The sequence below is a fragment of the Primulina tabacum genome, chromosome 6 (assembly GCF_025594145.1).
Source record: "Primulina tabacum isolate GXHZ01 chromosome 6, ASM2559414v2, whole genome shotgun sequence".
NCBI lineage: Eukaryota > Viridiplantae > Streptophyta > Magnoliopsida > Lamiales > Gesneriaceae > Primulina > Primulina tabacum.
Genome location: NC_134555.1, coordinates 6713660 through 6730584, shown reverse-complemented (window position 1 = coordinate 6730584; position 16925 = coordinate 6713660). Strand labels below are relative to the sequence as shown.

General features: G+C 38.5%; 1 protein-coding gene across 1 annotated transcript; it reads right to left on the bottom strand.

Annotated features, from left to right (window-relative positions):
- Positions 1-8347: 8347 nt before the first annotated feature.
- LOC142549040 (glycerophosphodiester phosphodiesterase GDPDL3-like) lies at positions 8348-15574 on the bottom strand. Its single transcript, XM_075657779.1, has 9 exons — positions 15247-15574; positions 14047-14340; positions 13744-13859; positions 13143-13644; positions 11707-11745; positions 11286-11570; positions 10740-10882; positions 9599-10082; positions 8348-8950 (listed from the first exon to the last, which is right to left on the bottom strand). Exons 1-9 carry the CDS (start codon positions 15347-15349, stop codon positions 8655-8657), a joined length of 2262 nt encoding a protein of 753 aa, XP_075513894.1. The 5' UTR covers positions 15350-15574; the 3' UTR covers positions 8348-8654.
- Between the last annotated feature and the right edge of the window lie 1351 nt (positions 15575-16925).

Below are 16925 nucleotides of genomic sequence, written 5' to 3'. Positions count from 1 at the left end.
CAAGAACAGCTTCATACTCGGCCTCATTATTGCTAATTTAATCTTTTCTCCCATGGGAGATATTATTACAACCCCTACTCCACACCCAGCAAAGCTAGATGCCCCATCCACAAAAACTCTCCATACTTCCTCTTCGTTGGGCTGAACCATTTCAGATAAAAAATCTAACAAGGCTTGTGCTTTGATGGCAACCCGGGGCTTATATTCAATGTCATACTCGCCCAATTCCAATGTCCACTTGATCATCCGTCCGAACACTTCTGAGTGAGTCATAATCCTCCCAAGAGGACTATTGGTGAGAACAACAATTTGATGCGACAGAAAGTAAGGTCACAGCTTTCGGACGGCCATGATCAAGGCCAAAGCGATCCTCTACTTCTCGGGGCCTCTTAGAGCATGGCTGACATAATAGACAGGCTTTTGATCAGAGCCTTCTTCTTTTATCAGAACTGAGCTGACAGCATACTCTGTAGTAAATAGATAAACGAATAGTTTCTCCCCGGGCTCCGGCTTCACCAATACAGGAAGCTCTGCAAGATGGATCTTCAAGTCCTAGAAGGCCTGTTCACACTTCTCATCCCACCCGAATTGTTGGGCCTTCCTTAGGACCTGAAAGAAAGGATAACTCTTGTGTGCTGACCAGGATTTAAATCGAGAAAGAGAAGCAATCCTCCCGGTCAGCTTCTGTACTTCTTTGACAGATTGGGGAAATGACATGCATAACACATATTTGACTTTCTCCTGATTCACCTCAATCCCCCGATCTGTCACTATGAATCCCAAGAACTTGCCAGTCTTTACGCCAAAAATACACTTGGTAGGGTTAAGCTTGATCTCGTAATGCATCAGAGCGGCAAAAGTTTCCTCCAAATCAGTAATGAAATCCGCAACCTCTTTAGACTTGCCCAAAATATCATCCACATACATGGTTCGCCGGAACGGTTGCGGTGCTTGGAACGGCAACTAGCGTTCCAGTTCCAATATTATGTTGCGGAACGGTTGCGGAACGCTTGTATAAAAAATTAATAAATTCAAAAAATTGGTAAAAAATTTTAAATATAAATTACATCATACTAAAAAATAAAATATATGAAGTTATTACAAATTAATATATCAATACAAAACTATTTTACAATAATAGCACAATAAGAAATACACACTAAAAATTATAACATACCAAAGCTAATACCATGAAGAGTGACGCGGAGGAGCGAAATCATTGTTATATTCTTCATCAGTATCTCGTAGATTAAATTGATTTCGAACATTTGGATATTGATGTGATTGTCCATAGGGATATTGATTAGATTGAGATGACGAAAGATCATTAGAATGAGATGACTGATTTTGTAATAGTGTTTCGTCACGATGATTATAGTATCTGAATCCACGATACACAGTAGAACTATCAGCTGTACTTGAAGATCTATACTCAGGACCATGACGTCCAACACCACGCCATATAGATGATGAAGATTCATTGTATCTATCACCAATATATTGAGACGACCCATAATCAAATCCACGATGTCTAATTCCTTGTGTACCAGATGTTGAAAAATCAAATGATCTATCAAAAAAATCGTGTCTAGAATTATAATTACCCTGATATCCATATCCACCTGATTGATATGCTGTCGGATCATACCCAACATGCTGAGAGTCACAATTGTAACTCATCGATCCATAATTATCTGTCATTTGAATTTGTCGATTTCCCCTGAATCGAAGACATCTTATATGTTCTTCGACACCCATGTATGGTTGAGTAGAATTAGCTGAATGTTCTTTATCACTAGCACTAGAGAATTCTGATAAACTTTCCAAGAAACGACGTTGTTCCTCAATTCCAGGACGGTAACCATGATCAGTATCTTGTGTTGCATAATAATTTTGATAAACTTCGGGCCACTTTTGGCTCGTCTTCCCTAATGATTTGAACAAAACTCAAAACATGAAAGTTATAGCCTTATATCTTATCTTTCTAATGGAATTGACCTCACAACAATTGGATCAATACACAAGACATTATACTAAAAACCACAACTACTGCCACATTTCCCGTTCCGCTCTGCCGTTTCGTTCCGCATCGCCGTTTAATCGCCGCTAAAACGTCGAAGAACAGCGCTACAAAACAATCATCGCTTTACCATGGAACTTTGGAACGGCGGTCACCGTTCCCGTTCCGCAACGGCCGTTCTGACCGTTTAACGGTCGTTCCGGCGAACCATGTCCACATATATCTCCACATTCCGGTCCAATTGCTTCTCAAAGACTTTGTTCATGAGACGTTGGTAAGTGGCCCCTGCATTCTTCAACCCGAAAGGCATTACAACATAACAAAATGTACCTCTCGAGGTGATGAAGCTGGCTTTGTCTTGATCATTATTGGCCAGGGGGATTTGATGATACCCCTGGTAAGCATCCATGAAACTCAGCAGCTCGAAGTCTGAGGTGGAATCCACCAGTTGGTCAATCCTGGGCAGGGGATAATGGTCTTTGGGACAATCTTTGTTGAGATCACGGAAGTCCACACACATCCTCCACTTCCCGGTGGACTTAGGTACCAACACCACATTCGAGAGCCATGTAGGAAATTGAATTTCCCGAATGTGGCCGGCCTTCATCAGATCTCTCACCTGTTCATTAATAACTTTGTCCTTTTCCGGACCAAAGTGTCTTTTCTTCTGCTTCACCGGGTGAGATCCCGGGAGAATGTTCAAATGATGCTCAGATATCAGGGGTGAGATCCCTGCCAAATCCTGTTGGGACCAGGCAAAAGTATAAATATTAGTTTTCAAACAGTTAATCAAACTAACCTGGGTGGATGCACTGAGATCCCGAGCCACCTGGATTTGCTGGCCTGGTCCGACTTCTATCACCTCCTGCTCTTCCTCAGCCACAAAATGTACTCCCCCCTTCTCCACTACTCCCTCTCCCACTTCATCAACCCTTGCTTTCTTTCCCTCCCTCCTAGTTTTGCTTTGATCAGCCCGGACTGCTTCCACATAGCATTTCCGAGAAGAATGCTGATCTACCCCGGACTTCTCCTACCCGGGCTCCCACAGGAAATTTTATCTTTTGGTGGTAGGTGGATGCCACAGCCCTCATCTCATTCATGGCCGGCCTCCCCAGAATGATGTTATATGATGATGGGGAGTCCACCACAGTGAAAGAGGTCATCACCGTCTTTTTAAGATCTTGGGAGCCCAAAGTTAGTGGCAAGACAATCTCTCCTTCCAGGTAAACCACATGGCCAGCAAAGCCAAAAAAGACGGTCTCCACAGCTTCCAAATGATAACCCTGCAAGTCCATCTACACCAGGGCCTCTTTAAAGATTACATTCATAGAACTGCCCGAGTCAATAAAGACCATCTTGACATCACAGTTGGCCACCTGGGCTTGGATGACAAGGGCATCATTGTGGGGCAGATTTACTCCCTTCAAATCCTCCGGGCCAAAACTAATCACCGCCTCATTCCTCCTCATCCCCTCCACCTCCATGCAATCCCTCATACTCATGGATTTTCTCGCCCGGATAGAGTCACCATCATTGGATCCCCCAGAAATCATTTTGATTACCCTCATAGCCGGGGGTGAACTCTTTTTTCTCTCGTGCTTGGTTTCTCTCCTTCTTTCGGGCTCATTCCTGGGATTACTCCTCAAACCTCCTCCCCTAGAACTGGACTCTGGCTGCCGAGATGTCCAAGGTGGCAATCTCGGTCTCTTGTTGGCTTGACTAGGTCCCGGGGCAGAAGGTAAGGCGTAGTCTCCCTTCAACATATTGCAGTCCTCAGTGTTGTGATAACATACTTTGTGGAGAGTGCAAAATCCTCGGGATAGTTGATAATCCGGGACCAGATCTCTACTGCATTCCTGAACCTCCCTTTCTCGGGCAATCTTTAGAGGCACATGGTGAGAAAAGTGCCCTGGATTACCCCTCCTTTGTCCTTTCTCCTCGGGCTTAGACAGACGGTCCCCACTCTCCTTCCTTACGGCCTCCCTCTTCTGCTTCTGGGCTTCCTCCATATTGATGTATTTTCTACCCGGGATAATAAGTCCTCGAAGTCTCCGAGCACTTTTTTGGTTAATGACTTGAAAAATTCATCATCCCTCAAGCCTTGGGTGAATGCAGTCGTTTTTGTCTCAGTGACACAAGTAGGAACGTCCAGAGCCACTCTATTAAATCTTCTGATGTAAGCCCTTAGACTTTCCTCCGGGCTCTGTCTGACTTCAAAAAGACTAAAAGCAATCTTCTTGTATTTCTTGCTACTGCTGAAATGGTGTGAAAACACCTTCTGAAAGTCTTTGAAGGAATGGATACTTTGGAGAGCCAATCCCTCGAACCATCTCTGAGCAGAATCGACCAATGTTGTTAAGAACACCTTACACTTGATTCGATCAGTGTAACAATGTAACATGGCCATATTCTCAAACTTGGGCAGGTGTTCCTCGGGATCTGATTGCCATCATAATCTTTTACTTTGGCAGATTTGAAGTTCCTGGGAAGAGGCTCCCGGACAATAATATCAGCAAATGGGCATCCTTTCGCGATTTCCCGGGAAGTACTCCGGCTCTCCAACTGCTCTTCGAATACCTTTATCTTTTGTCTTAGTTCCAACAATTCTTCCGCCACAGTTGGAGATTTGGACCCAGTGCTAGACTCCTCGTCTCCCCTTCTCATCTCCTCCTCTTCCCTCAACTCCTGCTGCTGCTCCTGCTCATTCTCATGTCCTCCCCCACCCCCCCTCAGGTGGTGTAACTTGATGAGAATCTTCTTTCCTGGCCATCGCTTGTTTTACTGCCTCGAATACAATTCTGGCCAATTCCACTGAGACATGGTAATAAGATTGGGTCCGGTGGTATGAACACCACCATGTCCCGAAGTCTGTGCACCATCTCCAGGGGCCCGAGAATTGTCCTGGTTAGTTCTTCTTGTTCGAGCCATATCAACGCCTTAATCTCAAGTTTCCCACAGACGACGCCAATGATGTGATCTCGCTGAAATGGATGAGCCGGGTAAGGGGCTCCAACGGATCAAACCAGTAATTTTTAGTGTTTGGGAGTTTGAGTGAAGATAATGGCTGCAACAACACCTGCAAACAAGAAAGGAACTCGTGAATGGGCACCGGAGGAGTGTCCGGCGTAGCCACTCTGATGCTTAAGTTAGCAGGTTGAGGATAAACACAAGCAAATATATGAGAGAATATATGTAAATGCTTGAGAGTTCAAGAATTCAGAATCCTTTAAATGAGATGCATACATGCTATTTATAGTAGAAAATGGGGTAGATACCTCGATTCCCGTGCCACCTACTAAGTATGACAAGTCGGCCGCCCATACTATAGCTTCTGATGACTTCTAGGACACTCCAAGCCCAAGTGTTTTTGACAGAATAGATAGCCTGTATCAATCATACTCGAGTGTGGTGCAATTCTCGAGGTAGCCCGGGTGATATGGTACTCGGGTATCTATCTGAGGGCCCGGGTTATTGGGTGATCACCCGGTAAGAGAAGAAGTGCCCGGGTCTTCGACGAAAGTGCCCGGAATATTGGCTCTGATCTGGGCTATCCAAGTGATAAACTGGGTTAATGATGACATGGCTCCTTATGGGGGTATCACTTGCATTTGTCATATGTAAATGTTGCTTCTCAACAAGCTAGGATCAAAGCTTGGAATGACTTTGTCAAAGGGCGTTTAACAAAAGAAACATGGGAAGTAATGCAAGTATTATTCATTGATTAACAAGGTCATCAGTTACCCCACTTCATTGTATGCTTTGGAAAAACACTTGGCAGTTCAACATCCCTAGTTTCTTGAAGATTTATGATGTTTTCAAGTAGTGATAATGAAGGCAATATGAGTAAGAGCAAAGAAACAGCTCTTTGAGGGTCATAAAATGGCAAAAGTGGACGTAAGAGGGTAACCACCACGAGCCTTCTCTTTCACATGTCAACCCGATTTGAACAAGGAAACCACTGATATACTAAATGACTGTCTGATCAGATATCTACATCGATACTTAACTATACCTCCACGGGTACACATCAGCATGCAGTCACCTGATTGGGTTAGCCATAATCTGATTCTGCAACTCTCATTTGGCTTCTCATAAATGGCGTCTCGGCATTCTTGAATAAGTGTAATACATTGATTGAGATCCCAAGCTACTAAGCTAAGCGCGAGATATGGAGTTGAGAATTGGTAAATGTAAGGCTCCACCCACCTGCCGAACTGGTACAGTAGCTCGACAAACACTTGCACGGTTTGGTTGATCAAGGGTACACTCTTGAAGAGTCCAAGAAATCCTAACTGCATCGTGGTATCCAAATTAGTGGGGGAATAAATACTTCTTAAGGTTCAGAAAGCTGATGGAGCAATGGTGCTATATTCAATGATACCCCCCGTAAGAGTCTGGGTCACGGATGACCCGGAAAACTAAATGGATAGCCTAGAATCAGAGTCAGTATGAAAATTACTTTCTTCATCAGCCGGGTATGGGGGAGCCAGGGATATTTTCTCCCCGGACAATCAGGAGCTCAGGCTCTCATGCCAGCTCCAGGGAACTTTTTACTCGGGCTACCTCGAGAAGTGTGCCACACTCAAGTATACCAGTATGGGCTACCTTATGCTTGGCAATCATTTCTGTCATGACAACATGGTTTTGTCGTGTCAGAGAATTCATCAGAAGCAGGGTATGGGCAGCCGTTTTACCATACTTAGCAGGTGGGCACTGAAAACAAGATAATCGTGGGATTTTCTTTTATAAATAGCATGTATCAATCTCATTTACAGATTTTAGAACTTTGAATTCTCAAGCACTCACGTATATTCACACATATACAAGTCATTTCACCTTTCTTCTTCACCTGCTGACTTAAGTATTGGAGTGGATACGCCGGACACTCCTACAGCGCCCATTCACGAGTTCATTTCATTGTTTGAAAGTCACGGTAGAAGCCCAAGATCACAGAGATATATTTATCTCACAAGATATATCATTTCCTTACTCATTTTCCTTAAACACTATATCACCATCCGGTTGATCGCCCCGACTTTGCTCACCCGATTTGCCCGGATAACATCATTCACATTTACTAGAAAAAAGAAACAAGAAATCCTTCCATGTCCATAAATAAGTCAAGTGTGTTATGTGTAAAATCATCTACTGTCCTTTCAAAAAAAAATATATCATCTACTGTTGGCCTCATAACTTTCACAATATTATTTTCCGTTAATTAGGATTTAATCCCTAACAATAAACGTAATTTAAGATTCAATTCCCATGTCGGAAAAACTTAGTATCAACTATCTGGTTCCACGTGTTTTTTAATTTCAGTTCCTGGACTTGGAGATTTGAAAATCACAGTTCATACACAATTGAATCTATTGATACTATTATTTGTTAAATTTGTATTTTAATTTGAATCTTGTATGCCCGCATTTGTAATTTTAGTACTGCAGAATGCTTTTTTACTTCAATATCCAAAATAGTTATTGTAATTTTGTACCCAAAAATATCAGTGCATACTCAATCTGAGTAATTTGGTAAGTATACTTATACCATAATTTCAACGATATGTAAATATCGAAATAAATACTGTGACATTGTGTACCCGAAAATTATAGTTACGTATTTAAATTGATTTACTTGGTATTTTAAATTTGTGATATAATTTCAATGATATGTACCTATATTTCTCATTGTAATTTTCATGTCTTACATATTCATAAATAAGGCAAAAACTTGTGTGAGACGGTCTCACGGGTCATATTCTGTGAAATAAGGCAAAAACTTGTGTGAGACGGTCTCACGGGTCATATTCTGGAGACATATATCTTATTTTAGTCATCCATGAAAAATATTACTTTTTATGCTAGGAGTATTAATTTTTATTGTGCATATAAGTAGGATTGACACGTCTCACAGATAAAGATTCGCGAGACCGTCTCACAAGAGACATAATCCATAAATAATACCAAATCTAAATTTATTGATACCTATGAATCTATGATCCCTAAATTTATGTCATCTTTTCAACAATATATACCTATTTTTTACTTATAAAGGTCAAGGAGTTGAAAATTGAAATGTCAAAACATGTGAGTGTTAAGATTGGAACTTGGATCTAACTCAACCCCAAAAACTAGTTCAAGGGGGGAGGATTGTCCAAGCCCATATATACAACTCCCAGGTTATTTATCTAACCGATGTGGGACAATCAACAGTGAGCCGGAAAGTTCAAATTCTAATATATGGTGTTGGGGACTTAATCCTATTTATTATTATTCTAGTTTTTTATGAAGAAATTTCGAATTTTTTTTATGAAGAAATTGTGAAGGAGGGTAAAAAAAGATAGAATGTAGAATATACTCCAAACGACAACAGTATCAATTATTAATACAAAATTTACAAAGGGGGTAACAAGATCCACAGAGGAAGAACAATTAACATCCATGATCACACATTAAACAACTTCGTTCCCTACCTAAGAAGATATCCAATTAAATCAAATATGTTGGCCAAAAACCATAATACCTACAAGATCGATCGACAGGTGAAACGATCAACTGAGTTCACTAGCCATGTGAAAAGCTCAACAGCATCAAACATAAAATAGGCAGGGCTCGATGCTCCATAGTCGTTCATAATCTCAGGATAGCACAGTAGCTGCAAGAAGAATAGCAATGACACTCAAGACCATGCTGGCCACCACAGAAGACTGCCCATTTTGTGGGGGTGTCGGTCCAGGTGCCGTAGAACCATCACCATTGTTCACGACCCGGGGCTTTATGGCAGGAGTTAGAGGAGGCTCTGCGATGTCACCCTCGGTAAGGACTGGATTTGGAGCCTCAGCTGGAGGTAAAGTTGCCATAAGTGGGATAAGGCCTCCCGGCTGGACTGGAGTCATGTACACGGGTAAATCTTTATACCCTAAACATCTGTTTCCTGTAAACCAGACAAAAAAGTTCAATTCAAAGTGGAAGAAACTCTAAAGTGATTGCCATAGTCAAATAAAATAAAATTGGTAAGGCAATAATAAAGGACTTTAAGTATGTACAGTAGGCCATTTTATTAACCTGGGTTATGCGAGAACAAACGCGAGATATACTAACAGAGTCTACTGTATGCGATCTCACATAGATGGGTCCCCACTCAGTTGAGCCAGAGCATGACAGATTCTCTAACAGCAGGAGAAGCAATAACAAGTTTTGCACAGGATCACGATTCGACTGATGTCAAATATTCGCAGAAGGGATCATACATACAAACTCACAATTGCTGTATAATATAATCGCTTTATTTATTTTAACCATTAAACTCTTGAATGCCACGATGATATATACTTTTGTCTATGTCCGTCAATGAATTCAATTTCATTAAAAAAGCCAGAATAATGTTAATCATAATGGTTGTATGCAAATGCTAATGAACATGAAGAAACACAAGCATTTACTAGCAATATATGTATCCGGTATAAATATGATGGATATGAAAAGTGATTTGTTTTCTTGAACTCGAGAAAATGTAACATGATAAAATCACGACCTCTAACAAACAAGAAGAAGAAATATACGCATAAAATGTTGAACTTACTTCTGTATTTAGCAGCGGTACCAGGGTAGTCGGAGATGACACCATTAATCCCCATATAAGAAACATATTGGTTAGTCTCCACGTATGCATCAGAGAAGAAGTCCCATGGTTGAGATACAAACTCGTTTCGGAATAATTGGACATAGACGGGGAGACCAAAGGCCTGCAATGTCGGAACAACATTTGTTTCACCCGTGAGGAAGGCCTGATCGGTTGGAAAGACAGATCTTTTACTAATGACCACAGAGCTAGCAAATTTCTTTATCTCCAAAATAGTTGAGTTCAAAATGTCGCGAACATCCTCGTCAACGTGGTAAACAAGTTCATAATCACTGCTGCTTTTGAACTTCTTTAGCACTGCACTATCGCTAGATTTTATCATGATCTTCTTGCCTGTCTGATTGGTGTAACCAGATTTGCTCAAAGTATCCAAAACTGCATCTGTTACACTTAGTCCCAGGTTCTCAGCTAGATATGCAGCATTCTGCTCGAAGGAATACAAATGAAATGCCATCTTTCTCAGAATTATAGTCAAAACAGAAAAGTTTTCTGCTTAGAGTGGAGAGTCGGAGTTAATTAAATAAGAAAAATAGTAAAAATTGAAGTCATTGTACCCCTCCAAATAAATCAAGTTATAAACCCACAAGAATGATAGTTTACAAACTTAACAAATTCAGATAGGCATGGGCAAAAGAACAAAGACGTTGAGACAGTAGTTATTTTTTGGAAAAAGTCAGGACTCTTCGGCGCATTAAAGTTTCACAAAACATTGTGCACATATTGGCTATGTTAGGAGTGAATGCCTTACAACTTACAAGTCAATCTGTGGCTGTGAATTTGTAAGATTACTGGATGGAACATTATTTATTTAATTAATGATAAATTTATTTCGCATAATCTCTCTATATACTCATCGATAAAGATCTGATATTACTATAGAGTATAGCCTATGTTAAGCATCATTATGGAATACATTGCTTAGCGACTGCATTTTCCAAATTCAACGCGGGTTAATAAAACATCTAATAAGAAGAATATTAACTTGCTCACAAGAGATTATTTTTGTATTTCAAAAATTGAATCCGATAGAAGCGTTAAAACACGGATCCAGATCCAGCACCATTTATTTTATCACACTCACCTCTATGCTGATCAAGACTCCCGATAGAGAAGATGCATTACTTGCAAATGCCAGAAAATCAGACAGCTGCATCAAGTTCCCATCATTCTTGGCTCTTGGATTTCGGAACAGCGAGAAATTTGTGTAAGGATTGAATATAGCAGCTGCAATTCAAAGAAAACATGCCTTTGAGAAAATTCACACATGCGTCCTTCTATGAAAACTAAGACAGGCCGATATCTTTGGATATTCTAGTAACTGATAAATCTTATAATTAGTAGAAGTTAATCCAACTAAAAAGTGGACAATTTTCTTGATGAAGCATCATATGCTCCTTGGATCTCAAATCTGGTGCAAACATCAAACAAAATGATTGCCGTTTTCAAGGTTGTAACTAAGTTCTACCTATTTTCGATTCATGGGAAACATTTACATAACTGACGGTTTGAAAACAACCCACAAGCTAAATAACTTGGTAACTTTTGAAGTCCGCCATCCCGTATGCAAGTATGTATATTATCTCTAGCTAACTTGCAGTGACACTAAATCAGTCACGAGTTCACTTACGCTTCAAGCCCTTGATTTCGCTCCATGTGAGATTATAAGCAAAAATTCCATTCGTAATACCAAGTGCTGGGTTAGTTGTTGCAAAGCTACTGAAGGTCGACTCAGCAACATTTGTCCTGTCTCTGAGGTTGATAGATCCCAAACAGAAAGGTATCCCATCATTCGTTATTTGAACAGGACAATCAAGTATATCTACACCATCTGATACAGCTTTGTTATATGCCTTGTCAGTACAACCAGGATAGTCCCCACTTGCTCCCTCAGATGAGATAATCGAAATATTTGCTGAAATAATGGCAGGGTAAAGCAATGTTATCAATAATGACAGCTCAAAAGTTGCACATGAATTATGCAGAAACCTAGTGAAATCTAAAGGACATTTTCAACTGGATACCAGAGAAATGCAAGTATAAATGCATACCTTGCACTGCAGCACTTTTGCCCGTGTGTGAGAAACAATCTGCAATGAAAAATCCAAACACCAAAAGAGAAAATAATAAGATTGCTAAATTGGGAGATGCAAATTTAATGTTCTAAACAGTACGAGCCACAAGCAACATCGATTTGAAGTTTATTTTGTAAATTCAATTTAATAAATCACAAGAAACATATTTCAAAACATTATTTGCGTAGGGCTTAAAAATCAAGCAAAACAAACAAGAACAAAAATATAGGATAGAGTTGAAGTAGGACCCGAAACTTTAAATTCGATTAAAAGCACAAACCTTAGGTATCGATGGAATTAATGAAGGTTTTAACCTTTTCTAAATTCTTTAACATAAGAGAATCATAAAATATGATCTTTCATAATTCTCACCTAAGCGCCTTCCACAGGTATAGAACTCTATGTGTAGCTGCTAAATGAGCTTAAAATAAGATTTAATCAAGCGCATAACATTTACTAAATAATTACATCTGAAAATAATCAGGAATGAGGGCCATAAATAACTAAATTAGCCCCTGATTGAAATAATTACACATAGTCCATTAATTAAATAGTTTGAATTTCAAACCCAAATCTTTCAATTTTCGAGCTAATTAATTGCACCCATAACATATACTAAATAATTAAATCCGAAAACTTTACAAGAAACAAGCAAGAATGAGAGTCATAAAATAACTTAATTAGGCCATCAATGAAATACATTATTTATTACACAGTTCATGAATTATTTAATTTGAATTTCAAACCCTAACTTTAAATCTCGAGCTCGCTTTATCTCTATGTAAATTGATATTACATGGCATTGATTTCTTCCAATCCAAAAGTATTGAAGTTCTTGAATGGTTGTATATTATTTTTTCCATTGTTCATGGTGCAGATCACATTTACTAAAGTTTCACTCTGTGTCATAATTAGCATCAAGTTGCGGTTCATCAACCCGGAAAATATCAGCTAATCAAAGAATTGTACGAGATAGAAATGGTATGCAATCGAGTCAAGAAGCATATATTGGATTCTAAAATCTCTTTTTTCTATTCGATTTTTTTGGTTTGTTTTACTACCAATTGAAGAATAGGAAAATTGCAGTTCGTCCCAAGTGAAATTGCTAAAAGAGCACAATAAGAAACTTCAAAATAAATCCCCAGTTAGATCAGACAAAATATAAGTGGAGAACCAGGAAAAAAATTGTTTCCAAATAGCTGATCACAATGTATAAGAGATGCACTTCGAAAAGCAGGACCATGGGCCATGATGCAGAAGTTGAGATAGCAGATTATGATCACGTAAAAATTGTCCTAATGTTTAACATGTGAAATTAAGCAAACCAAAAGAATATGGATCTTTTGAGAGTCTTTGCTTAATGCACCTTCTCTTTGAGAACATCACACATTTTATTTGAGACTATTTCTTACCTATGGTAGCAGATGGAGTAATCGGATAGTCAGACAGCACACCATCAACCGAAAATTGGCCGTTGTCAACATAGGAAAGATACTCAGCCACAGGATCGTAGCTGTAATTGTAAGGCAAATATGCATCATTCGCAAAATTGGATGCATAAACTTCGAGACCTGCTTTATGAGCCTCCAGCACGAGAGGGTCAGATTCCAACAAGTATAGACTGTTGTCCACTGGCCATATGTAAGACTTAGGAACAAGAATTCCAGAGGCAAAGGTTTTAATAAATGTAAGATTATTCAAGAAGGAGCCATATGTTTGATTAGTTGAAGGCTCCACATCATCACGCCCCAGAAGTTGAAATATGAGCTTCGGTGGCGGAGTTCTGAATCTCGTTGCAATATTTCTCAGGAAATTCACCTCCGGAGACGAAATATAATTAATGATCAAGCTTCTGGAAAGAGAAATAACAAAGCTTCTCATACTCAGATTACGCTGGCTGAAAAATATATCATGCTGCACAAGGTTTTGATGTGAAGTAACAAAAATTAGAACTTTCAAAATAAAAATAATATAAATTAGGCTTGCAATCAAGAATGATTCAATTTCATCTACCTGAATATTTAACCACAATCCTGGTGGAGCTGTAAGGTTAACCACCTTATCAACTGTAAGCATTGGCATTTGTGTACCATCGAAATTTGGCGGCCGAGAATAAATCCTTTGTACCACTGTCCCATGCATCAAAGAGTCTTTATAAGTTATAACTTCACAACATCTAACTTACAAATCTATTAATTGGTACTTTATTCTTGGCATAATATTTTGGCGTAGAACATAAAAAAAAAATAGCCCAAAACATCAGCAGTAATAAATAGACAATGTAAAACATATAGGTGACTGACTAATCGAACTTACGATTGACAGACGCTAATTCATTAAGGGTGAAATCAACAGAAAACCATCCTTTCATGGAGTTCCCATTAACAGTGTAGGTATTAACACTTTTTGGGTAAACATCTACAATGTCCGAACCATTTTGTAGCATAATATCTGGAAAGCAGATTCCAAATCCATCTTTTGTAAGTTGGACATCACACCATACATGCACATTCGGTAACCCAGTTTGCACCGCAAGTGTATACGCAGAATAACTGGAATCTGGGAGTATCCCAGAAAATCCACCTCTTGCAATGACCAAAGGTTGATCTCCTGCCACAACATAGCCGATACATAAGTTAGTGCAAACTAACATCTATAAGAGGATGATCAAATAGCAAAGATGAGAGACTGGGGAGAACAGAGATTTTACAAGCTGCCACAGCTAGTTTACTAATATACATACTCCCAGTTACCCTGGAACCAAATCCGAATCTTGAAATCATCGATTTTTTAATTTTATTTGTCCATGAAAGAAAGATGCGTTGAATTTTTAATTCGCACACTAACAGAATAATTACATTTCGCAGACAATCCGCCGGACTCCATGAAGACAAGTTTCACTTATCTGACTTGAGGACCCTCCATTTTATGAATCATAGAAAGAGGACATTGGAATCAAAATATGATTATCTGAATTAACGGAATTCGTTAATTTGAAGGTGACTTTTATTCAGGTCGAAATTTATCTGCCTCGGAAAACTATCTATACTAACATAAAAAAATAATTTTCTGAAGCGTCACAAATTTTGTTCCAGTTTCCAATTATAGATGTGACAATGACAAAACTAATGCCCGCATAAAGAAATAAACTTAATATCAACCATTCTCAAGTTGACGGAAAAAAGGATTTATTTATGAAGCAGAAAATGAAGATAAATTTAAAGTCCATGTTTTTTAATCGTACCTATAATGGTGGAAACAAATGGGGCAAAAAAAAAAAAAAACACACACACACACACACACACAAAAGCACACGCACACCAACAACAACAGCAATCGATATATGAATCAAATCCCCAGCTCAACTAACAAATTTCCCCTCGTTTCATCAGAAACAAGAACAAAAACTCCACAAACACCTGGATTCACTCTAGCCTCGCTCCTTCACGTTAAGAGGACAAAAAAATAAAGCTCACATAAACAAAAGGACAGTGACAGACAATGGAGATCTCATACCTCTTAGAGTTTTCCATTTAGATCTCTGAGCAGCAACCAACGCCGCAGAAGAGAAAACCAGGAGAACCGAAAACAAGCAAGCAACTGACCGGAGCTCCCACATTGTCTACGCAACTCCCTCCGGTTAATATCTCCTGCAAAATCCCAGGTGCGACGACTCACCGGAACTTCGGGACACCGTCAACTGCAGAAATCGAAGCAGAACAACGATGATTGGCAGTAAATCTACGGATTCTAGCTCCGACAATGGCAGGAAAAAAAAACAGAGAACAAAAATTCAGGTGGAGGGTTGAAATTTGTTTAATGCCCAGCTTGCACGTTGAGTGGGCTTCTTGAGATCATGGATATGTATTTATTTATTTGTGGAAGTTCTTTGACGATAAAAAAATAATATTTTTAGTATAAAAATTAATATTTTTTTATAAAAATCTAAATAAAACATACATCTTACAAAATACATTAATCTCACGTAAGTTTTTGTCATTATTAAAATAACAAGACTGAGTTGTCAGCGTGTTTTGTCTGAAGCCGCTGCATTTGGCTGCCAGCTGTCCTCTTCCGAGCCGCGGCGCGCTGAATTGGTCAAAAAACGACAATGAATACTCTAAATCTTTTGTTTATTATCTTAATCTAATCTTGTTTATTAATTAATGATCTCCTTTGCATTAAATTGGCAACATTAAATACTTCCCACTGAAACGTTATTGCTCAATTTGGCTTAAGAAGACCAAGACGTTACTTTTGTTGTTTCTAGTATCACCTTGTAATCGTATTTGAATCATCACGTTTGTATGATACTCATAAATAACTTATCAATCAGATATGATATTTTTCAATCGGATTCGAATTTGACTATAAAATACTCTGTGATTGTAATTTTTATTTTTGATACAAGTTAAGCAAGCTATTAAAAATGTTACGAATCTCAATGATCGATGATGACGGGATGCGTTAATTTTTGTCTTATGTAACTCATTGTGGTAAGATGTGTTGTTGCGTTGTTTTAATTTGATTTATCATAGTTTGATAAGTTCATTTATTACTTATATTTTAATATTTACGTTATAAATTTGTTTTTTTATTTATTTCTATCTTTTTATCCGTTCATGAGTTTTTAATTATTTACTTTTTTTCTCAAATGGGATTTTTTGTATATTTTAATAATATAAAATTTTAATTGCATGTTTGATGTTGGGCTAAGTGGGGCTTGAGCCGTCGCTTTGTAAGCCGTGAGAGCTATATGGAGACCACAACATGGTCAGCGCTACTCTGTCCACAGCCAGCAGGATCCCATTATCCCAACGCGCAAACTCTCTCCTGGGGCCCACGGTGTTCCAAATAAAATTTTATCTTCTCCCAAAAAGCAACTATAATAATAAAGCAACTTTTAAAATTAAATATTATATATATATATATATATTCAAAATATCAATTATAATTATATATTTTTTAAAAAATAAATTAATAAATATTATTTTTTTGAAGTCTAAATTTTAAATAATCATGTATATATATATATAACATAATATTAAATATTAAATATTTAAAAAATAATATGTCTAAAATTTCGGTTCATAGCCAATCCGATCTGTTTTTGATCGGATTCGATCGATTTGACTATCAAAAAAGTCTTTTAACGTGTTTCGGACCATATCAGTGACCAGTTCTCAATTGAACAT

What these genes read in the sequence shown, in the direction of transcription:
- LOC142549040 (XM_075657779.1), bottom strand. Translation starts at nt 15,349, where the DNA reads ATGTGGGAGCTCCGGTCAGTTGCTTGCTTGTTTTCGGTTCTCCTGGTT. An exon ending in GATTGTGGTTAAATATTCAG is followed by an intron (nt 13,645 to 13,743) that starts GTAGATGAAATT and finishes AACCTTGTGCAG; the next exon opens with CATGATATATTTTTCAGCCA. An exon ending in TACTCCATCTGCTACCATAG is followed by an intron (nt 11,746 to 13,142) that starts GTAAGAAATAGT and finishes TTTTCATTGCAG; the next exon opens with ATTGTTTCTCACACACGGGC.